At 39.6% G+C, this 17,278-nt stretch overlaps 1 protein-coding gene across 1 annotated transcript in view; it reads left to right on the top strand.

Annotated features, from left to right (window-relative positions):
- pipox (pipecolic acid oxidase) overlaps window positions 1–17,013 on the top strand; it is a 59,382-nt gene extending 42,369 nt beyond the window's left edge. The window contains exons 6-9 of the mRNA XM_060847940.1: window positions 1,290–1,439; window positions 5,746–5,901; window positions 8,075–8,150; window positions 15,558–17,013. Of these exons, the coding sequence (XP_060703923.1) occupies window positions 1,290–1,439; window positions 5,746–5,901; window positions 8,075–8,150; window positions 15,558–15,688 (513 nt within the window). The 3' untranslated portion in view covers window positions 15,689–17,013. The remainder of the gene's footprint in view (window positions 1–1,289; window positions 1,440–5,745; window positions 5,902–8,074; window positions 8,151–15,557) is intronic.
- The last annotated feature ends 265 nt before the right edge of the window (window positions 17,014–17,278 follow it).

Below are 17,278 nucleotides of genomic sequence, written 5' to 3'. Positions count from 1 at the left end.
ATGGGAGTTGCCAGTGCAGCTTGAGATGCAGCACTGCAATACAGAAGAGTCCTGTAAATGGGTCGGAGATGTACGATGAGGGTTCTTTAGAGGCTGGCATTTGTTGGGTGCTGGTGTCTGTAGATGTGGGAGCATGCCCTGAGATGTCGGTGCCCGCTCTCCAACATGGACGTTGTACGAAGCAAGTGGGGAGCTGAATCCGCCAGCTATTTGGTCTGGTTTCCATGTCATATGTTCTCAATATCGAGCTTGTTTGATAAGATGGAAGGCTGGATATTAATGAGCTGAGTCATGGTATTAATAAGTCATTTAACAAGTCTTAATGCCTGTCAATTATAACCCTCCACTGCTTGGTGAGCATATTGTCATGGCAACTGTGAAAAGTATAAAAGACGGGTTGAGGTGGACAGGTTGGACCAAAAGGTCTGTTTCCATACTGTACATCTCTATGACTCTATTAAGATGGGCCTCCACACTTATTGCCTGATTATGCTACACATTTTGCCAAAGCTGACATCACTCAGACCCCTCCAGGATTCTGTCCTTTGAGTGGAGAAAAGACTAGTACACGGTATCTCAACACCACGCCCTGCCTGGCCAGTGGAGATGTTATCAGTAGAGAGCTACCATTGTCCTTTAAAACAGGGGATTTTCACAAGGAAAGGATGGAGGAGGCCAGCTAAATCCATCCATCTTCACTAGTTTACATCAGTGTAAGTTGTAATGTTTGAGTTAATTGAAAAATTTACTTTTAAAAGGCACTACTCTCTGTTCAGAGTCAAAACGTGTAGTGCTGGAAAAGCACAGCAGGTCAGGCAGCATCTGAGGAGCAGGAGAGTCAGTGTTTCGAGCATAAGCCCTGCATCAGGAATGCCCAAAACGTCATTTCTCCTGTTCCTCGGATGCTGCCTGACCTGCTGTGCTTTTCCAGCATCACACCTTTTGACACTGATTTCCAGCATCTGTAGACCATTGCTCTCAGTTCAGCCATCGAAGCAGCTGACTATTAATAGCTTTAAGATGTGCTTGCCTCTCTGGGGTGACCTTTAATTAAGGATGCAACAAGTTACATAAGTCTGGCAATATTGCTACATGACAGAGTGTATATACTATAATAGACCTCAATTACTCCCTCGCTTTTTGCCACTGCTGAGTTAGTGGCCTCTCACTTGTGTGAAATACTGCCCATTGCTTTGCTGGAATATCATGTGCTTCACAGGTGCATTTATTTTTCATTGTCTGAATTAATCTTTTACCTGTTTACCTGTTGAATTGACAACCTTTGTTAGACACTGAGGATCGTGGTTTGTTACTGGAAGGAGAAAGTCCTTGGAACATATGGAATTCAGAAGGGACATCCTTGCTTTATAAAAATTTCTGACTCCATTGAACATCATATCTATGGTCTTCCTTCCAATGAATATCCGGGACTTATGAAGGTATGGATGTGGAGATTAGGTTCTTTATTCTGCAAGTACAAATGTGGCTCTGTATTATTTTGCTTTTATAACATTCCTGTGAAACATCTTTTGGATATTTTATCATGCAATTGACATTATATAAATGGAAGTTTTTCTGAATGGCAATTGAAGTTATAGTCAACTTTTGATCATCACTCTGAGATTGATTGATTGGGCTGACAGATTCTCCACAAATTATGTTAATAATAATTATACAGCTGCAGGGAATAGAAAATAGGAACAAATTTCATTATATTAAAACTTGAATGGATGAAAATGTGTGTCCATAGCATAGATAATCCATATGTTCACTACTTCATGTGTTATCTGTATAGACAACAGAGAAGAGAGAAATGGGTACTTGATCTGGTCATTTGTTATATAGTGTTTATTGCAAGACTTCAGTCATTATATTGATTTCTCTCATGAGTGAGAATCACAATATTATGCCTGCTGTTATCAAATATTTAGGGATTCTTTTAAAGATTCTTTTGTGTGTTTTTGGATAATTTAAGCATGTTTATTTTGATCCACAGTACAGTAGTCTACATAGTGAAGGGATTTAAAAGGATATTTTTGGAAGTTGTGCATGTGCTTTCATAGATATAAAAGGATTAAACAATCAGGTATATGAGGTTTATTATTTTCAGGTGAACAGTCTTCTTAGAAATTCATGAAAGAAATTGTACCACTTTTCCAGCAGGAGAAAATTTAACCACTGCCCCTTGACATTCAATGGCATTACTATCCCTAAATCCCCCACTGGCAATATGCTGAGGGTTACCATTGACCCTCTGTGGTGGATGAAGATCCAGTTACAAATAAAATACATTTGGACAGGCACATGAATAGGAAAAGTTTCAAGGAATATGAGCCAAGTGCAGGGAAGTGGGGCTCTTGACAAACGTGGTTGGCATGGATGAGATGGACTGAAGGGTCTGTTTCCGTGTCGTATGACTTTGTCACTCCATGACTAAATGAGGTAGACTAGCCATATAAATAGCGGTTACAAGAGCAGGTCCAAGGTTAGGTATCTTGCAGCATGTAACTCACCTCCTAACACACATTCCCTATAATTTTTCCTGCCACTGCATGTGGCTCCTGACTCAGTGTACAGCAGTGCCTTTTGGTTTCAGAAGCCAATGCATCAGTATTCCAATTGGCATGTGCAGAACCTGCCAGCCTCACAGCTCAGAGGGAATGTTGTTCCTGACTCCCCAAAGCCTGTCTCCCTCTACACTGCACAAATCTGGAGGATAATGGAATATTACCTGAATGAATGCAACTCCAACAACACTGATGAAGCTTGACACCATCCAGGGCAAAGTATCTCACTTGATTAGCACCACATCCACAAACATCCACTCCCTCCATCACCAATGCTCAGTAGCAGCTGTGTCTACCATCCATAGGAGGCACTACAGAAAAATCACAAGAATCCTTAAGCAGCATTTTTCAAACCCAGGACTACTACCATGTCGAAGAACAAAGGCAGCTTATACATGGGAACACTACCATGTGCAAGTTTCCCTCCAAGCCATTGACTGTCCTTACTGTGAAAGATATCATATCCTTCACTATCACTGGGTCAAAACCCTGGTATTCCTCTGCTAATAGCCTTGTGTGCGTGAACTGCAGCAGTTCAAGAAGACAGCTGACCATCACCTTAAGAGCAACTGAGGATGGGGAGTAAATGCTGGCCCAGCCAAAGGCCATATCCCATGAGTTAAAATAATGCAGTAGAGAAATTATAAATTGAGGAGCAGGAATATTAATACATACTGTAAATTAACAAGTAATGTTCACCTGTAAAATAGGGCAATGTCAAAAGCCTGGACACACATTTATTATCAAAGTAAGAAAAGGCAGTTTTAAATTCAAAGCCATGGATATTTTCAGCAGAGATTTGACATTGTCTTCTCATAGATGGAAAAATAAATATATGCAAAAATATTGTTTAAGGTCTTATATGTATTCATAATTACCATCTGCAAAATATTCCTCTCCTTTGTCACAGTTTTACCAGCTTCCGGTCAGCCTTCTGTGCAATGATAAATTTTTCAGTTTGCCTTCGTAATGGAAACAAACGCACAAGACTTGTCATGCTTCTGTTACACATCCCACCCACGAGGATGATGTTGTATGGCCTCAGTTTGGGTGTCCTAAAACCTATTTGCTAAACTCTCACCCACATGACTCTGCTTCCCATATTGTTATGCATTTTGTAATCTAGCCATACATAATACACCAAGAATCAGACAAAAACAAGAATAGGATTCATTACTTTAAAGTGGGCTTTCAATTATTTTCAGCACCTAACCTCAGGTAATGCACCTGAAGCCTACTTGTTTTTGAAGTGGAATTAGGAACATTAAATATTTTTAATGCTGAGTTGGATAGATTCATGACTGGAAAAGGAGTCAAATGTTATAGATGGGAAAATGGAGTTGAAGCCTTAAGCAGTTCAGCTTAGATTCTATCAAATAGGAGACAGGCTCAAGAGGCTGAATAACGTATTCATGTATGATTTATACGATCTGGACTCACTGAATACCACCATTATAGGAGTGATTCATGCAATTATATACATGTGTCAATGTTATGCAAAATCTATACACAAATTAATGTCAGTAGTAAAATGTTCATGAATTTCTAGTGAAAAGATTTCTTTATATCATTAAAGACAGTGGCTTTGAGTGTTTTTTATTTTGGAATTAATGCTTAAATCCAAAGCAGACCAACAAAAGTCCTCAGACAGCTAGCTGCAAGGATCCTGAATGGAAGAGAGTTAGGTAGTCTCAACTAATTTCACAGCACAGGTCTTTTTTTTCATACTGGGACATTAACTTGACTGCTTCACTCTGAAAAGCAATAAATGTAATTGGTGTGGGATATAAAAATGTCACTACTGACTATGCAATTAGGGATGGGCAACAAGTGCTGACCTTGCCTGTAACATCCATTTCCTGTGAAAGAATTAAAACTATTCTGCGATTGGAATTCGGCCTATTGTAGAAGATTTTTTATATGTACAAGCAGTGAAGAAACATGTAGTGAGGAACATCACCTAAACTGCAAGAATAATGCCAAGGCGCTCAGTCTTTATAATCCATTTCATTATACAGAGGGCATAAAGGATACCCTTACTCTATCACTTAGGTTGGAGAGACAACTTGACAATCAGATATCGAAAAGGAATACAAATCATTTTCATAATACAAAAGAATAAAAATATTTTGAAGAGATTGCCAGGAAATGGTTAAAATCTCTTTTCTGTGGAGTCTAATGTCCTGAATTCTGAAGATAGCCTTAGGCTTGAAAAGATCACATTTTGATCTGGCAGTGACTTGATGAGCACTTAGCCTTGGTACTGGAATAAATTGCAACAACCATGTCTATCCTCTAGAGGGACTGTCATTGTTTTATGCAATTATCTGTAAGTCCCCTTCCACTGGGGATGGGGTAATCCATCCTCAATTAAAAAAAACCTGTTGAAAGGAAATACCACTCCCAGCCTAAAGCAATGAAAATCTTATTTAAATGTGGGTAGTCTGCAGACAGAAGACTTTGCTGGTTTTGTACCTTTGTGGCAATGAGCAGGGTTCTGCATGGTGATAGGGAATGACAGGTGAAAAGTTGCTTTGAGATATCTACCTCCCCAACATGAAGTCTGAAGGGTCAAATTGCAGCAATGTGGTATTAATTTGACAAGAGTTCAGTTTGGATTGTTTTTCCCATCAATTTTGTAAGGCCAGGGGGCAAAATAATTAGATCTTATTTGATCTAACCACCTGAGGGAGGAGCAGCACTCCAAAACCTAGTGCTTCCGGTTAAATCTGTTGGACTATAACCTGCTGTTGTGTGATTTTTAACATAGATCTTATTTGTTTTCTTAAACATGATTGCATGTGATTCTTTTGATACATAGCTGTGCTTTTGCAGTCTATTGTGAGTCATAATGGGAACACAATACATTGGGAGACATAAAGAATAAAATGTAATTCTACATTGCCAGTGCTTACGAGATAAAAGGTCATCTCCTCCTTCTAACGTTAATGGCCAAAAGGGAAATGTGTTAGTGTAGCTCCAACCTAATTTATAATACATGTGAATACATTGCAGAAATAAATTAATAATGTGGCATAAATTGTGCCTAGGTTTGAATGAGGAATATGCTTTTCTGGACATGTGTGTATAAGAAAGTGAGTGTGTGAGAACATGTGTATGTCTAGAATGTACTCTATAACAGATGGCAGATGATCTTGAACAAAAATTCCCTTTTTAGGTCTGCTACCACAGTGGCAGTGATGCTGACCCAGATGAACGTGATATCGTATTTCAGCAGCCTTCTCAGGATGTGAACATTCTGAGCACCTTTTTGTCTAAAGAGTTTCCTGGCGTGGATCCAAAGCCTGCGATTGTTGAATACTGCATGTATACAGTAACGTATCATTCTCCTGGCCTTCATGTAACTAGAAAGGCTTTAAAAGCTATACTGGAAATCTGGTTCCCTTTGATTTCTTAGGATCTATTTTCTTTGAGTTGTGAAAGAAAGAATAATTCCTCATAAATATTAATATCTCTTCAGAATCACTCCTCTGTAAAACCGGTTTCCGGTATTTTAGGCTGTGTTGAAACTTTCATCAAAGGGGCTTTGAATAAAATTGGCACATAAAATGTTAGTACCTTCAAGATCTACATGTACATCCTACCTTATTACTCCTGAAAAAATAATATTTTAGTTACTTTTAATATTGTATTAAAACAGCAATTATATTTAGTAGCCTAAAGCATATTTTCTATTTAATATCTTCTCTAAATATACTAAAGAATTGTGAGTGTATATTAATTTAATCCTCAGTCATATAAATACCTGCGGCATATGAGAACAAAATACCATATATGCTAGAATCCTAATTCCCTTTAGTATATTTCCTATACCTCTAAGACAATCTCCTGTACATTCCTTGCAATTTAATTGAAACGTTTTTCTGAACTGGTTATGTTATCAGTTTCTCCAAGCCTTTAATCAATTTAATATTAACTTGACAATTGCTCATAGCCCTTATTACATTATAATATAGTCTCAACACAATGAAAGTATTACGTAACAGATGGAATCAGGTAAGGAAAGGTCTATAATTTAACCTCAGGTTTCGGAAGGTATTTAAAATCATCTTGCACTTCATTTTATGGTTTCTGACATTCCTTCACTATCATGTTATTATCCATGGCATTATATTATAGTCACCACATAAAGCAGAATTGAGGGATATTTCCCCGAGCTGATTCTATGCTCTATTTCAGTTTTATCAGTACAGCATGAATTGTCAGATGCGAGCTAATACAAAACTGAAATATTGATTCAACTTCAGCAAAAAGAAAAATCATTTGATTGAGCCTATGTGAACCATAATGTTATACAGTAGGTCTATGTTACTCACTTAATTTATGATGGTGAGGGAGAATTGTAACTCAGATGGACTGTTTGTTTCAAGGGTAATATTTTCCTGCATGGGGCTATAATTTTTTGTCAAATAAACACATTCTCAAGGCAAACAATAATAATTTATTCATAGAAAAGCCTGAAGGAATCACTGTATTAAGGGTTGACTTTCCACAGTTATCAACATTCCTGCTTCTTGTGGACCCATTTAGTTTACAAACTCAATTTGCTGACAGTTTCCTTTTTTGAAAGTCTTTTTGTTCAGTGTTTCTGAGTCAGCCCCTGTTTGCAAAGCTCATAAATAACCTGACTTGCGTCTGGAAATGAATTCAACCTTATTCTGAAATCCTCTAACAATAGAAATGTGGCTTGATGTAAAATGTTTTGAAACGACTTTTTAAAATGCACGCTTCATCGGATGGCTGAAAAATGTGCCTTTTCAAATGTAAGCAAGATGTGGGATGGTAGGAGAGGCAGTGCAGGTTGAGGAGTGTTAACATTCACCCCCCTCACAACTCCTCATTCTACTGGGCAGGCAGCCAGGTAGGCAAATGCTGTGGATGATTTGTTTGCACTGGTCCCATTGCCTTCCCATGGGTCCCAACATTTACAGCAGGGTCTAGCTATTCCGATTACATTATTTGCACTTGACTGCAATTTTCACCTCAGAACTATGCAGGGAACCTGTTGCTGCTGCTCTGCCTGACTCTGGACATTGAAAAGCGGAGCCAGCATCTGCAGAGGTCAGACATCTTCATGCCATGCTATTTGGTTTCTCTGGGCTAGGAATATATTCCCCTTGATGCCACAAGGAAACCTAGGTATCATCTCAGTGCCTTTTTAACCTGCTGGCACAGTCCGAACTGATGGTGTCCGATGCTGCCTGCACTCTCACCCCCATTTGGCCTTTTGGGCAGCTAGTACTTGCTACAGGTTTAAAGGGCTGACAACAAACACGCAGCAAGGACCAGAGAGGTAAAACCACAGCCTCTTGTTGGATGGGACTGGATGGTTTTCCATTCACCCTGGCCTTCAACTGCACTGATCCGTGCTTCATTCAAATAGACTCCTCTATTTACAAGCATTTTTGGTCAAGTTAGGCCCAATGGAGAAATGACACCTGAGGTTTTGTTTTTCACACTATAATCTTCACATTTTCATTTAATAGGTTACCCCGGATTCGGACTTCATTCTGGATTATCACCCAGAGCACAGCAACATCATCATTGGAGCTGGATTCTCAGGTTGGTACCGTTACACTATGAACTGACGGCTTATCTTATAAAATCACATTCTCTTTGGTATGATTTCCTTGTACTGAATTGCAAAAAATCAATATTGTGAATCTTTTCATTGCCAATATGTCTTAAAGCATGAAAGACTTACCTTTTTTAATTTTGATAAAAGTCAACTTTTACAGAATAGATCTCTGGTTGCAGTTCACAATTTTTAAAAAAGAATTATTTTACAGATATTGTAAATACTTTTAATTTGAAGAAAAATTCAGAGCTCTGAGGATTGTCTAGTTGGGTGTCAAGGATGGAATAAAATAGATGCTGTACACACATGAACTAAAATATTACTGAAACTATATGTATTAAAAGTACTTCTGAAGTAGCTAGTAGCTCTTAGGAAGACTATGTAAAAGGAGGCATAATAAAGTTGAAGAGAAGGTGGCCAAAGTTGACAAATTGTGGCCATGATTTTTCTTTCAATCTGTCATAGACTCCCATTAAGTCAAAGTGACAGCATCGCAACTGCCCAACGTAGATTCTCAAATCTTATTCAAACTCGTGTGAATTGTGCGTTGCCATTTGAGCCTCAAATTCCTTCAGGCCAGATGTTCATGGGACACAAGTTATCAGTCAAAACCCTTGCTGGTGATCTTGCTAATGATACTGTTGAAAAGAAACACTGGAAAACTAGCCTGGAGAACTCAGGCAGAAATTTTATTATCTCTCCCCTGTTGTGCTGGAATTATTGTGACAGGGTTGGCCTGACTTACTTGCACTCCTGACATTGCTTGGAAGCCATGTGTCAATGCATTAAATATGTAGTTCAGATTGGTGATTATTTATTGAAGCTAACCAGGATTTATCCAGAATTTGGTTTACAGTCTTTTTCAACTCCCTTCCTTAATGTCACACAAACAGTCTCTTATCAGCAAACCATCTAGAAGTAATTGATCACAGCCAAGTATAATTTATTGGCTGTTCCTGTAGCTAGTTCTAATTTAGTAACATCCATTTTGTTGTGATAAGCCAAATACTGAATAAGCCCTCAAGCTACAAATCCAATCTGCAGCCAATTTATAATTTAAATAAAGGTAAAAGCATTGCGAAAGTAAAATCTACTTTTGATTGAAGATTTCCCGTCCAGGCTATTTCCTTATGTCAATCAGGGCTCTGCCAGCTGAGACCAGCACAATTACTATATGTAAGAATATATTTTGTTCCTGTGCTGACCAACAACCTGCCTAATGGATTTATAAATTACACTGCATTGGGAAGTAACAAATGACCATTAAAGAAATTGTGACCATGGCTTTGACAAATTTTATAGGCATTTAAAGAAGTGACCATAAATTACATTCCAACGAGACATTACCCAGTATAATTTGGACCAATATGACCTCTACATGGCCAATTCAACCTGTTTTATAGCTGCGACTGAAACCTATCCGACGGATTTTCATGCATCCAGTGCAGATCATTACTTTGAATCTAAGTTAACGATACTTCAGTTGCCTGTCATCAGATGTTGCTACCTGATATTTAGATGGACAGTTTACACTTTTGCTTGAATGTAGCAGTTTGTGTGGACTTTGGGTGTTTAATTAGACCTGGAAATCTCTCAAAACTGGAAGATCGACATGTCAATGTGGAAAAACCTTGTGCTGGTGACAGTGAATCCTATAAGCTAGTGGAAACTTTCTGAGTTGATGCAGTCAGGTGGAAATTCCATGTAGGCAATAGAAATGTCACTTAAGAATGTGGATGTTCAGGTCTTTAGTCGAAATAAATTGTAAACCAATTTCACGAAAGCCTAAGAGAGTTTGGAAGAACCACTTTGATTTTGGTTTACACACTGCTGCTTAGCCACTCATCAGCATGAATGTGACTAAACTGCACAGTGGAGAAATGGACCCATTAGAAAGACTCATGGCTTCGTTCATACTGCAACATTTAGGACTGAATTTTAAAAAACATAGAACTGCCATAAACCAGCAACAACATTCTATTCTTACTTCACATAGGCCTCACTGGCAAAGGCAGCATTTAATTAGCATCTCTAATTACCCCGAAATTGTGTGACTTGCTGGGCCAGGTCAGTAGACAGCTGAGGGCCAATCACATTGCTGTGTGTCAGGAGTCACGTGTAGGCCAGACCAGGTAAGGATGGCAGATTTCCTTTCCTGAAGGGCAATAAATAATCAGATTTTGTTTTACAAAAACAGATGATAATTCCATGGCTACCAATAAAGAGACGACCTTATAATTCCAGTTTCATGAGTTAAATTTAACGTACCACCAACTACCTTGTGGGAATTGAACCCTTGACACCAGTGGGTTAGCTAGCTAATTAGAAATAACTACTGTGCCACTACCACCTCATCTAACCAAGGTTAGATTGCAATTCAAAATGTTTTGGCATAAAAACACTGATTAACCGAATGCAGTGTAGTGATTGTAACGAGGTCAGCCAGAAAATAGGAGTTTTCTGATTGGGACTGTTCCAGTCTCACACCTAGGGATTTGTTTTGTCTTGTTTTGGTTGCGGTGGTCACCCCACTGACAGTGCATTCTAAGGTCAGCAAACATTGGGCTTTGGCCTTCATCAGTTATATTTCAGATGATGTAGTGAATCACTGGCTGTGCAGAAGCAGCTCACTGGTTTAATGAGGACCAATTTGGACAGATTACCTTGCCAGTATTGGTCCTCAGGTCTATGTGGGGGAAGTGTGTGTTGTCCTCCCTGGCTGACAGATAAGAACAGGTGTGTCAACCATCCCGTTCACTCGGACACCTGGCTCTGATGGAGCTCGATAAGGATGACTTGGTGATACGATACCAGCCTGTGTGGATTTATTTCACTCAGGAGCAGTGAAATTCATAGAATGCTCAATTTGTAGGATTACACAATTGATTGTGATGAATTGTCCAACTAGGATGGTATTTCATGCATAATGTATTACTTTGGGAACTTGATGTTTATGAGCACACCCCTGAGGGGATGTTGTGTGTAATATTAGAATGGCTTTTCCTTAGAGAGCTCAGTTTTAGGAAAGGGTGCATTAGTCAGGATGGCAGAGCAGAGATAAAGCAGTTCCCTGGTTCTTTTAGCCTTTTTCCAGGTGCCTGGAAAACATCCAAATCAATATTAGCTTACTCAGACATGAGAGGGTTCAGAAAAGAGTTACAAGGATGTTGCTGGGGTTGGAGGGTTTGAGCTATAAGGAGAGGCTGAATAGACTGGGGCTATTTTTCCCTGGCGTGTCTGAGGCTGAGGGGTGATTTTCTAGAAGTTTGTAAAATCATGAGAAGCGTGGATGGGGTGAATGGCCCAGATCTTTTTCCCAAGGTAGGGGATTCCAAATCTAGAGGGCATAGGTTCAAGGTGAGAGGGGAAAGATTAAACCGGGACCTCAGGGGCAACTGCTTTATGCAGAGGGTGGTGCGTGTATGGAATGAATTGCCAGATGAAATAGTGGAGGCTGGTACAATTACAGCATTTAAAAGGCATCTGGATGGATACATGAATAGGAAGGGCTTAGAGGGATTTGGGTCAAAAGCTGGCAGATTGGACTAGATTAATTTAGGATATCTGGTCAGTATGGATGAGTTGGACCGAAAGATCAGTTTCTGTGCTGTACAGCTCTGATGTAATTATTCCAAACTCTGGCACCCCTTCCTGTCACCTTAAACAGCCATTTGACACATTGTAAATTTGCATTAGGAGGGTGAACTCCATGTTTCTTTTTCACTCCAGAGAATTCATTATGTGCTTGCTCATGTTTACCTGCTGCAGTAGCAGACATGTGGGACTTAAAATGGATCACAGGAAGCCTGCATCTAAAAAGGATGCATCTTCTCTTAAGGTTAGCTTGTTGTGAGTCCAAGGTAGGTGGAGTGGTTGGGGGCTGGGAGAAGAAAGTGTTGTCTCCCTTGAGCTAATGCATTAGCCTCCACCTACCTCCCATATAGACCTGAGGATCAAAAATGGCAAGGTAATCTGTCCAAGTTGGTCCTCATTAAACCAGCGAGCTGTTTCTGCACAACCAGTGATTCACTACATTGTATGACGTATAACTGATGAAGGCCAAAGCCCAATGTTTGCTGACAATCAGCTTGCACTGTCAGCGGGGTGACCACTGCAACCAAAAACGAGACAAAACAAATCCCTATGTGTGAGACTAAGTGTGTGTGTGCGTGTGAGTTAAAGACACAGGCATCTGGAAGCTCTGGGTCTTTTTTGGCAGACAGAATGTGGGTGTTCTGCAAAGCTGTCACCCAGCCTATGCTTCATTTCCTCAATGTAGAGGAGACCACATTGTGACCAGCAATTACAATGGATCAAGTGAAATACAGGTAAAGCGCTGCTTCACCTGGAACATGTGTCTGGGCCCTTGGCTACTCAGGAGGTAAACGGGCAGGTGTTACACTTTTTGCGGTTGCAGGGGAAAGTACCATGGGCTGTGGGGGGCAGTGTTGGGAGTTAAGGAGTGGACCAGGGTGTCCTGGAGGGAATGGTCCCTGTAGAATGCTGACAAGGGAGGGAAGGGGAGGGGAATGTGTGTCTGGAGGCAGCAGAAATGGCAGCGATTGATCCTCTGGAAGTGGATACTGGTTCGTAGGTGAGGACAAGGGAGACCCTATTGCTGTTGTGGGAAGGAAGAGCAGGGGTGAGAGCTGAAGTGCTGCTGAGGGCTCTGTCAACTACAGTACTGGGGAATCCTTGGTTGAGGAAGATGGTGGATGTTTTGGAGGGTCCCCTTGTTGAAGTTGGCATCATCCAAACAGATGTGACAGAGACAGAGGAACTGGGAGAATGGAATAGAGTCTTTACAGGCTGCAGAGTGAGAGGATGTATAGCCAAGGTAACTGTGGGAGCCAGAGGGTAGTAGTGTGTCAGTGGCCAGCCTATCCTCAGAAATGGAAATAGAGATGTTGAGGAAGGGAAGGGAGGAGTGCGAGATGGAGCAAGTGAAGGTGAGAGCGGGATGGAAATTGTTAAATGTTTCCAATTCCAGATGAACGGGGAAAGCCGTACTGATGTCATCGATGTACTGGAGAAAGAATTGGGGTTGGAGGCTGGAATAGGACTGGAACAAGGAATGTTCCACGTACCCCACAAAGAGTCAGGCATAACTGGGGCCCATTTGGGTACCCACGGCAACCCCTTTAACCTGAAGAAAGTGTGATAAGGAACAACTTGTGTTTTAACTTATAGAATATAAGGAATTTACACTGCACTATAAGAATGAATAGAAACCTTCATTACCTACAGATTAAAAGAATTGATGGGTTATGCAGAAACATCTGTTACTGAGGAGATGCTCGGGAAGGGAGATAATCTTCACATCAGAGCCAAGCCATTCAGAATAAAGGTTATGAAACAAAGGCTTGCACAAATGCAAAATAGTAACAATTATTTTTAAACTCTATCAATAATTTATTACTAGCCAAATATTTAATGGAAAATGGAGCGACAGCAGGAATTACAACATAGACTGGCCATGAGTTTATTGAATGGTGGAATAGAATCGATGAATGGCCACAGGCAAAATGGAAGCCTTTCAGCCCATCGTTTCTGCGCCTGTAAGAGCAGTTCACTCAGTTACACTCTCCCCTATTTTGCTTGTAGCTCTGCAAATATGTCCTTTTTCACATGATAATGCCGTTCTTGTAGCAGGGTAGGTTAGGGTGAATCAGAGGCATCTGGTTCAGCAAGATTGGGATGGTGGATGTCAGGACTAGTACCGTGGCAAGGGAAGGGTGTGGATTGGTTCCCATTTGGGAGAGAGTAGGCAGTTAGAAGCAGATCAGATAAGAAGCGAGGGAAAGGAAAATGTGGGGTCAGGTCCAGAGTGGATAAAGGGGGGTGATTGGATCTGGAGCAGATGAATGGGGCAGTTGGGCTCTGATCAGGACAGCATGTGGAATCCTGGATAGAGAGGACTGTTTCAGGTGGAGTTGGAGTTTCAGGTCTGGAGGAAGTTGTGTTGGAATGTGCGTGTGAAGTAAGTGTGGAATCAATTGAATAGTTCCTCGGGGGTTAAACTATATTTAATTATCCTGAGTAACTATTAACTTTGTCAGAACCATCCAAATTCTGATTTGAATGAAGACTTGCAGACAGTCTCGGACATTGAGAAATTCCCCAATGGAAAATAAAATTTCCAGGGCAATTGCTTGGAAATCTGCTATGATGTGGATTCCATAACTTCCCCATGTGTACCTCATTAATGCTGGAATAATGACTAACCAATGGAATAATTGAGCCAGTATCTTTTTAATCCTCAAAATCCACAATGATGTTATTTACAGCGAGTTAAGAGGGTTTAGAATAGTAAGGGTGATAATTATCAGGGATACTCATTTATCAATAGTGGGCATAATACAACATTTGACAGCAATTGACTGAGACATTACACACCAGCATTTCTTCAAAAGGATTTTGAGATGAGCCAATACTTTAAAGTAAAATCTTTGAAGGAAGACAGTAGATAATACAAACACAAAGCTCCTGGCTGATCTATCATCCTTCTCCCATCCACTCAATCACCTCCTGTCTGCCTCCAAACTCCAAACATAAATATCTGGTCACAAATTCTTTCCTCTGCTCTGCTCTGGAATGCTGAACTTTGGATAACTCTAGACAGGAAGTAAAGCAAGAGTTCCGAAGGTGGGTCTACTGGAATTGGAAGATGGCAAGCAGCTCTAACCAGTAAGTATACTCACTCCAGAATGGCAGCTAAGGTCTTAATCAACCTGTTTGGAAATGTCATTACATACTTCCAGTGTAAGTGCCTTCTGGCCCAGAGGTAGTGGAATTACTACTGTGCCGTAAGAGCTCTCCAGAAATCAGGAACATGCATAAATCAGAAAAGCTGATTATTCAGAATGGCATCTACATTGGGTTTATTTCCTTGAGAATATAATAGAATCCCTACAGTGTAGAAACAGGCCTTTTGGCCCAACAAGTCCACACCAACTCTCCAAACAGCATCCCAACCAGACTCATCCCCCTACCCTATCTCTGTAACCCTACATTTCCCAGGGCTAATCCACCTAACATCTCTAAACACCATGGGCAATTTAGCATGGTCAATCCACCCAAGCTGCACACTTGGATTATGGGAGGAAATCAGAGCACCCGGAGGAAACCCACACATGGATAATGCAAACTCCACACAAACAGGCACCTAAGGCTGGAATTGAAATGGATCCCTCGTGCTGTGAACCAGCAGTGCTAACCACTGAGCCACCATGCCACAGTTAAGTTTTAAGTGAGTTAAAGAAGGCTTCTGGAAAAATTGATTTAGCGTTAACTCTGTAAAAATTAGTGTCATTCTTGGGAATAAGTTATATTCATTACGTAGATTTTGAAGAAAGTAAATCATAACAAGTATATTTAATTTATTATTTTAGGTCATGGTTTCAAGCTTGCCCCAGTGGTTGGAAAAATCCTCTGTGAACTCAGCCTGGGAAAAAGACCATCCTACAACCTTTCTCCTTTCAAAATGCATCGTTTTGGATTAAATCTGAAGTCTTTGTTGTAAGGCAGCAGAGCCAGGATATGACGATTTGAACAATACTTTATGTTCGAAGAATATGACATCTACAATTTTTTGATCAATGAAAATAATAATGCTTGGGTTGGGGGACAGAAATTTAATACAGTTTCTTCCAACACCTTCATAACACAAAGAACACCCACAGCTTTTTATCCTATAAAGATTGCATTAAATTAGAATTTACCTATTTTCTGAAAGAAGATAACTGAGAGCTGGTCATGTCACTATTGTTTATGGGCATTTTATTGTTCAGAGGAAAAGGACACAAGAGCTTCACTGCTGATGAAAACCTTCTTAAGCTAAAGTCTTGATAAGAATCAGCTGTAGTCAACAGACTGACTTAAAGGCCAGGGTACTGTGTATAAAAGATAATTAACTGCAGCAGCTGAAATTGAACTCTACTAATTCTCTACCAATTCTTTCAAATTCTGAAACTTCAGTTTAGCAACAGATACTTAAGCAGATTATCCTTTTCTCTTTATTTTCCCTGACACTCCTAGTTTTTATTATTGTGCTACTCAATGGGTCAGAGGATTTTTTTTAAGAATTATTAGAATTCTAATTCGGAATTATTACATCCTATATTAGAATGTATTATTGTGCCAAAAATCAAGCTATCTGTATATTCCTGTCCCTTTTAAGGTGGTAGGGTCTAATTGCTTAAATCAATTAGAAACTTCTTACTCTTAGGCAGATAGTTTGGTCAATTGAAACCTAGAATTATACAAATGTATGACTCCTTAAGTTAATTAGAAGCACATATTGGTGGAAAATTATCCCTATAGATTGTAAAATAATTAACTTTGTGAAGAAGCATGATCTAGAAATGCATGTGTAATGCATAGATTTTTCATTCTAGTTTCAAATATAGTTTAGTGGACAAGAAAAGATTTTTTGTTGGTGTGCATGAAAGTTTAAATAGAATTTCTTTGATTTAGATGAATGGGAAAATATGTACTCTGCCCTCATTCACAATGAAACTGAAGAACATCTCCTACACAAAAGCCTCCTCTTCAGTTGCCTCTGAGTTTGAACTATAAAATTTGGAAACAAAAAGGAAATGTGTGTTCTCTGAAGGAGCTTTGGTATTACAAAGTTAAATAGTAGGTCCACGAGAAAAGCTTTTTCCAATCTAGAAGTCTGGCCAGGCTCACTTTTGCTCTGACAAGAAATTTGATTTCACAAAGCATCTCTATTACTCTCGTTTAGTAATGTACACTGAAATTACATTTCTATGAGGGAACAAGAACTTTGTAGCTTGGATATAACTATTCTGGAACCATATGAATGCATTTATTCAATAGTTTGTATAACTACGGATTATGTAAATAAAAGTAATCATTTAAATATGGTGTATATAAAGCTTGATAAACATTTGTTAAAAACATTCACTAATCAGCAGTTGGAATATTTTGAGTATACTACTTCAAAAAGATTCTTGCTGGAGAGTTGCAGAAGATTCGGTATTATGACACCAAAGATGAGAAATTTTAATGATAAAGACGAACTGAGGAATCATTAACACCACTGAAACAGAGATTAAGATAGAGAGATTTAAAATTATTAAGGGTTTAG

This window comes from Hemiscyllium ocellatum, chromosome 31 (genome assembly GCF_020745735.1).
Source record: "Hemiscyllium ocellatum isolate sHemOce1 chromosome 31, sHemOce1.pat.X.cur, whole genome shotgun sequence".
NCBI classification, from domain to species: domain Eukaryota; kingdom Metazoa; phylum Chordata; class Chondrichthyes; order Orectolobiformes; family Hemiscylliidae; genus Hemiscyllium; species Hemiscyllium ocellatum.
This window is presented reverse-complemented; position numbering and strand designations above follow the sequence as displayed.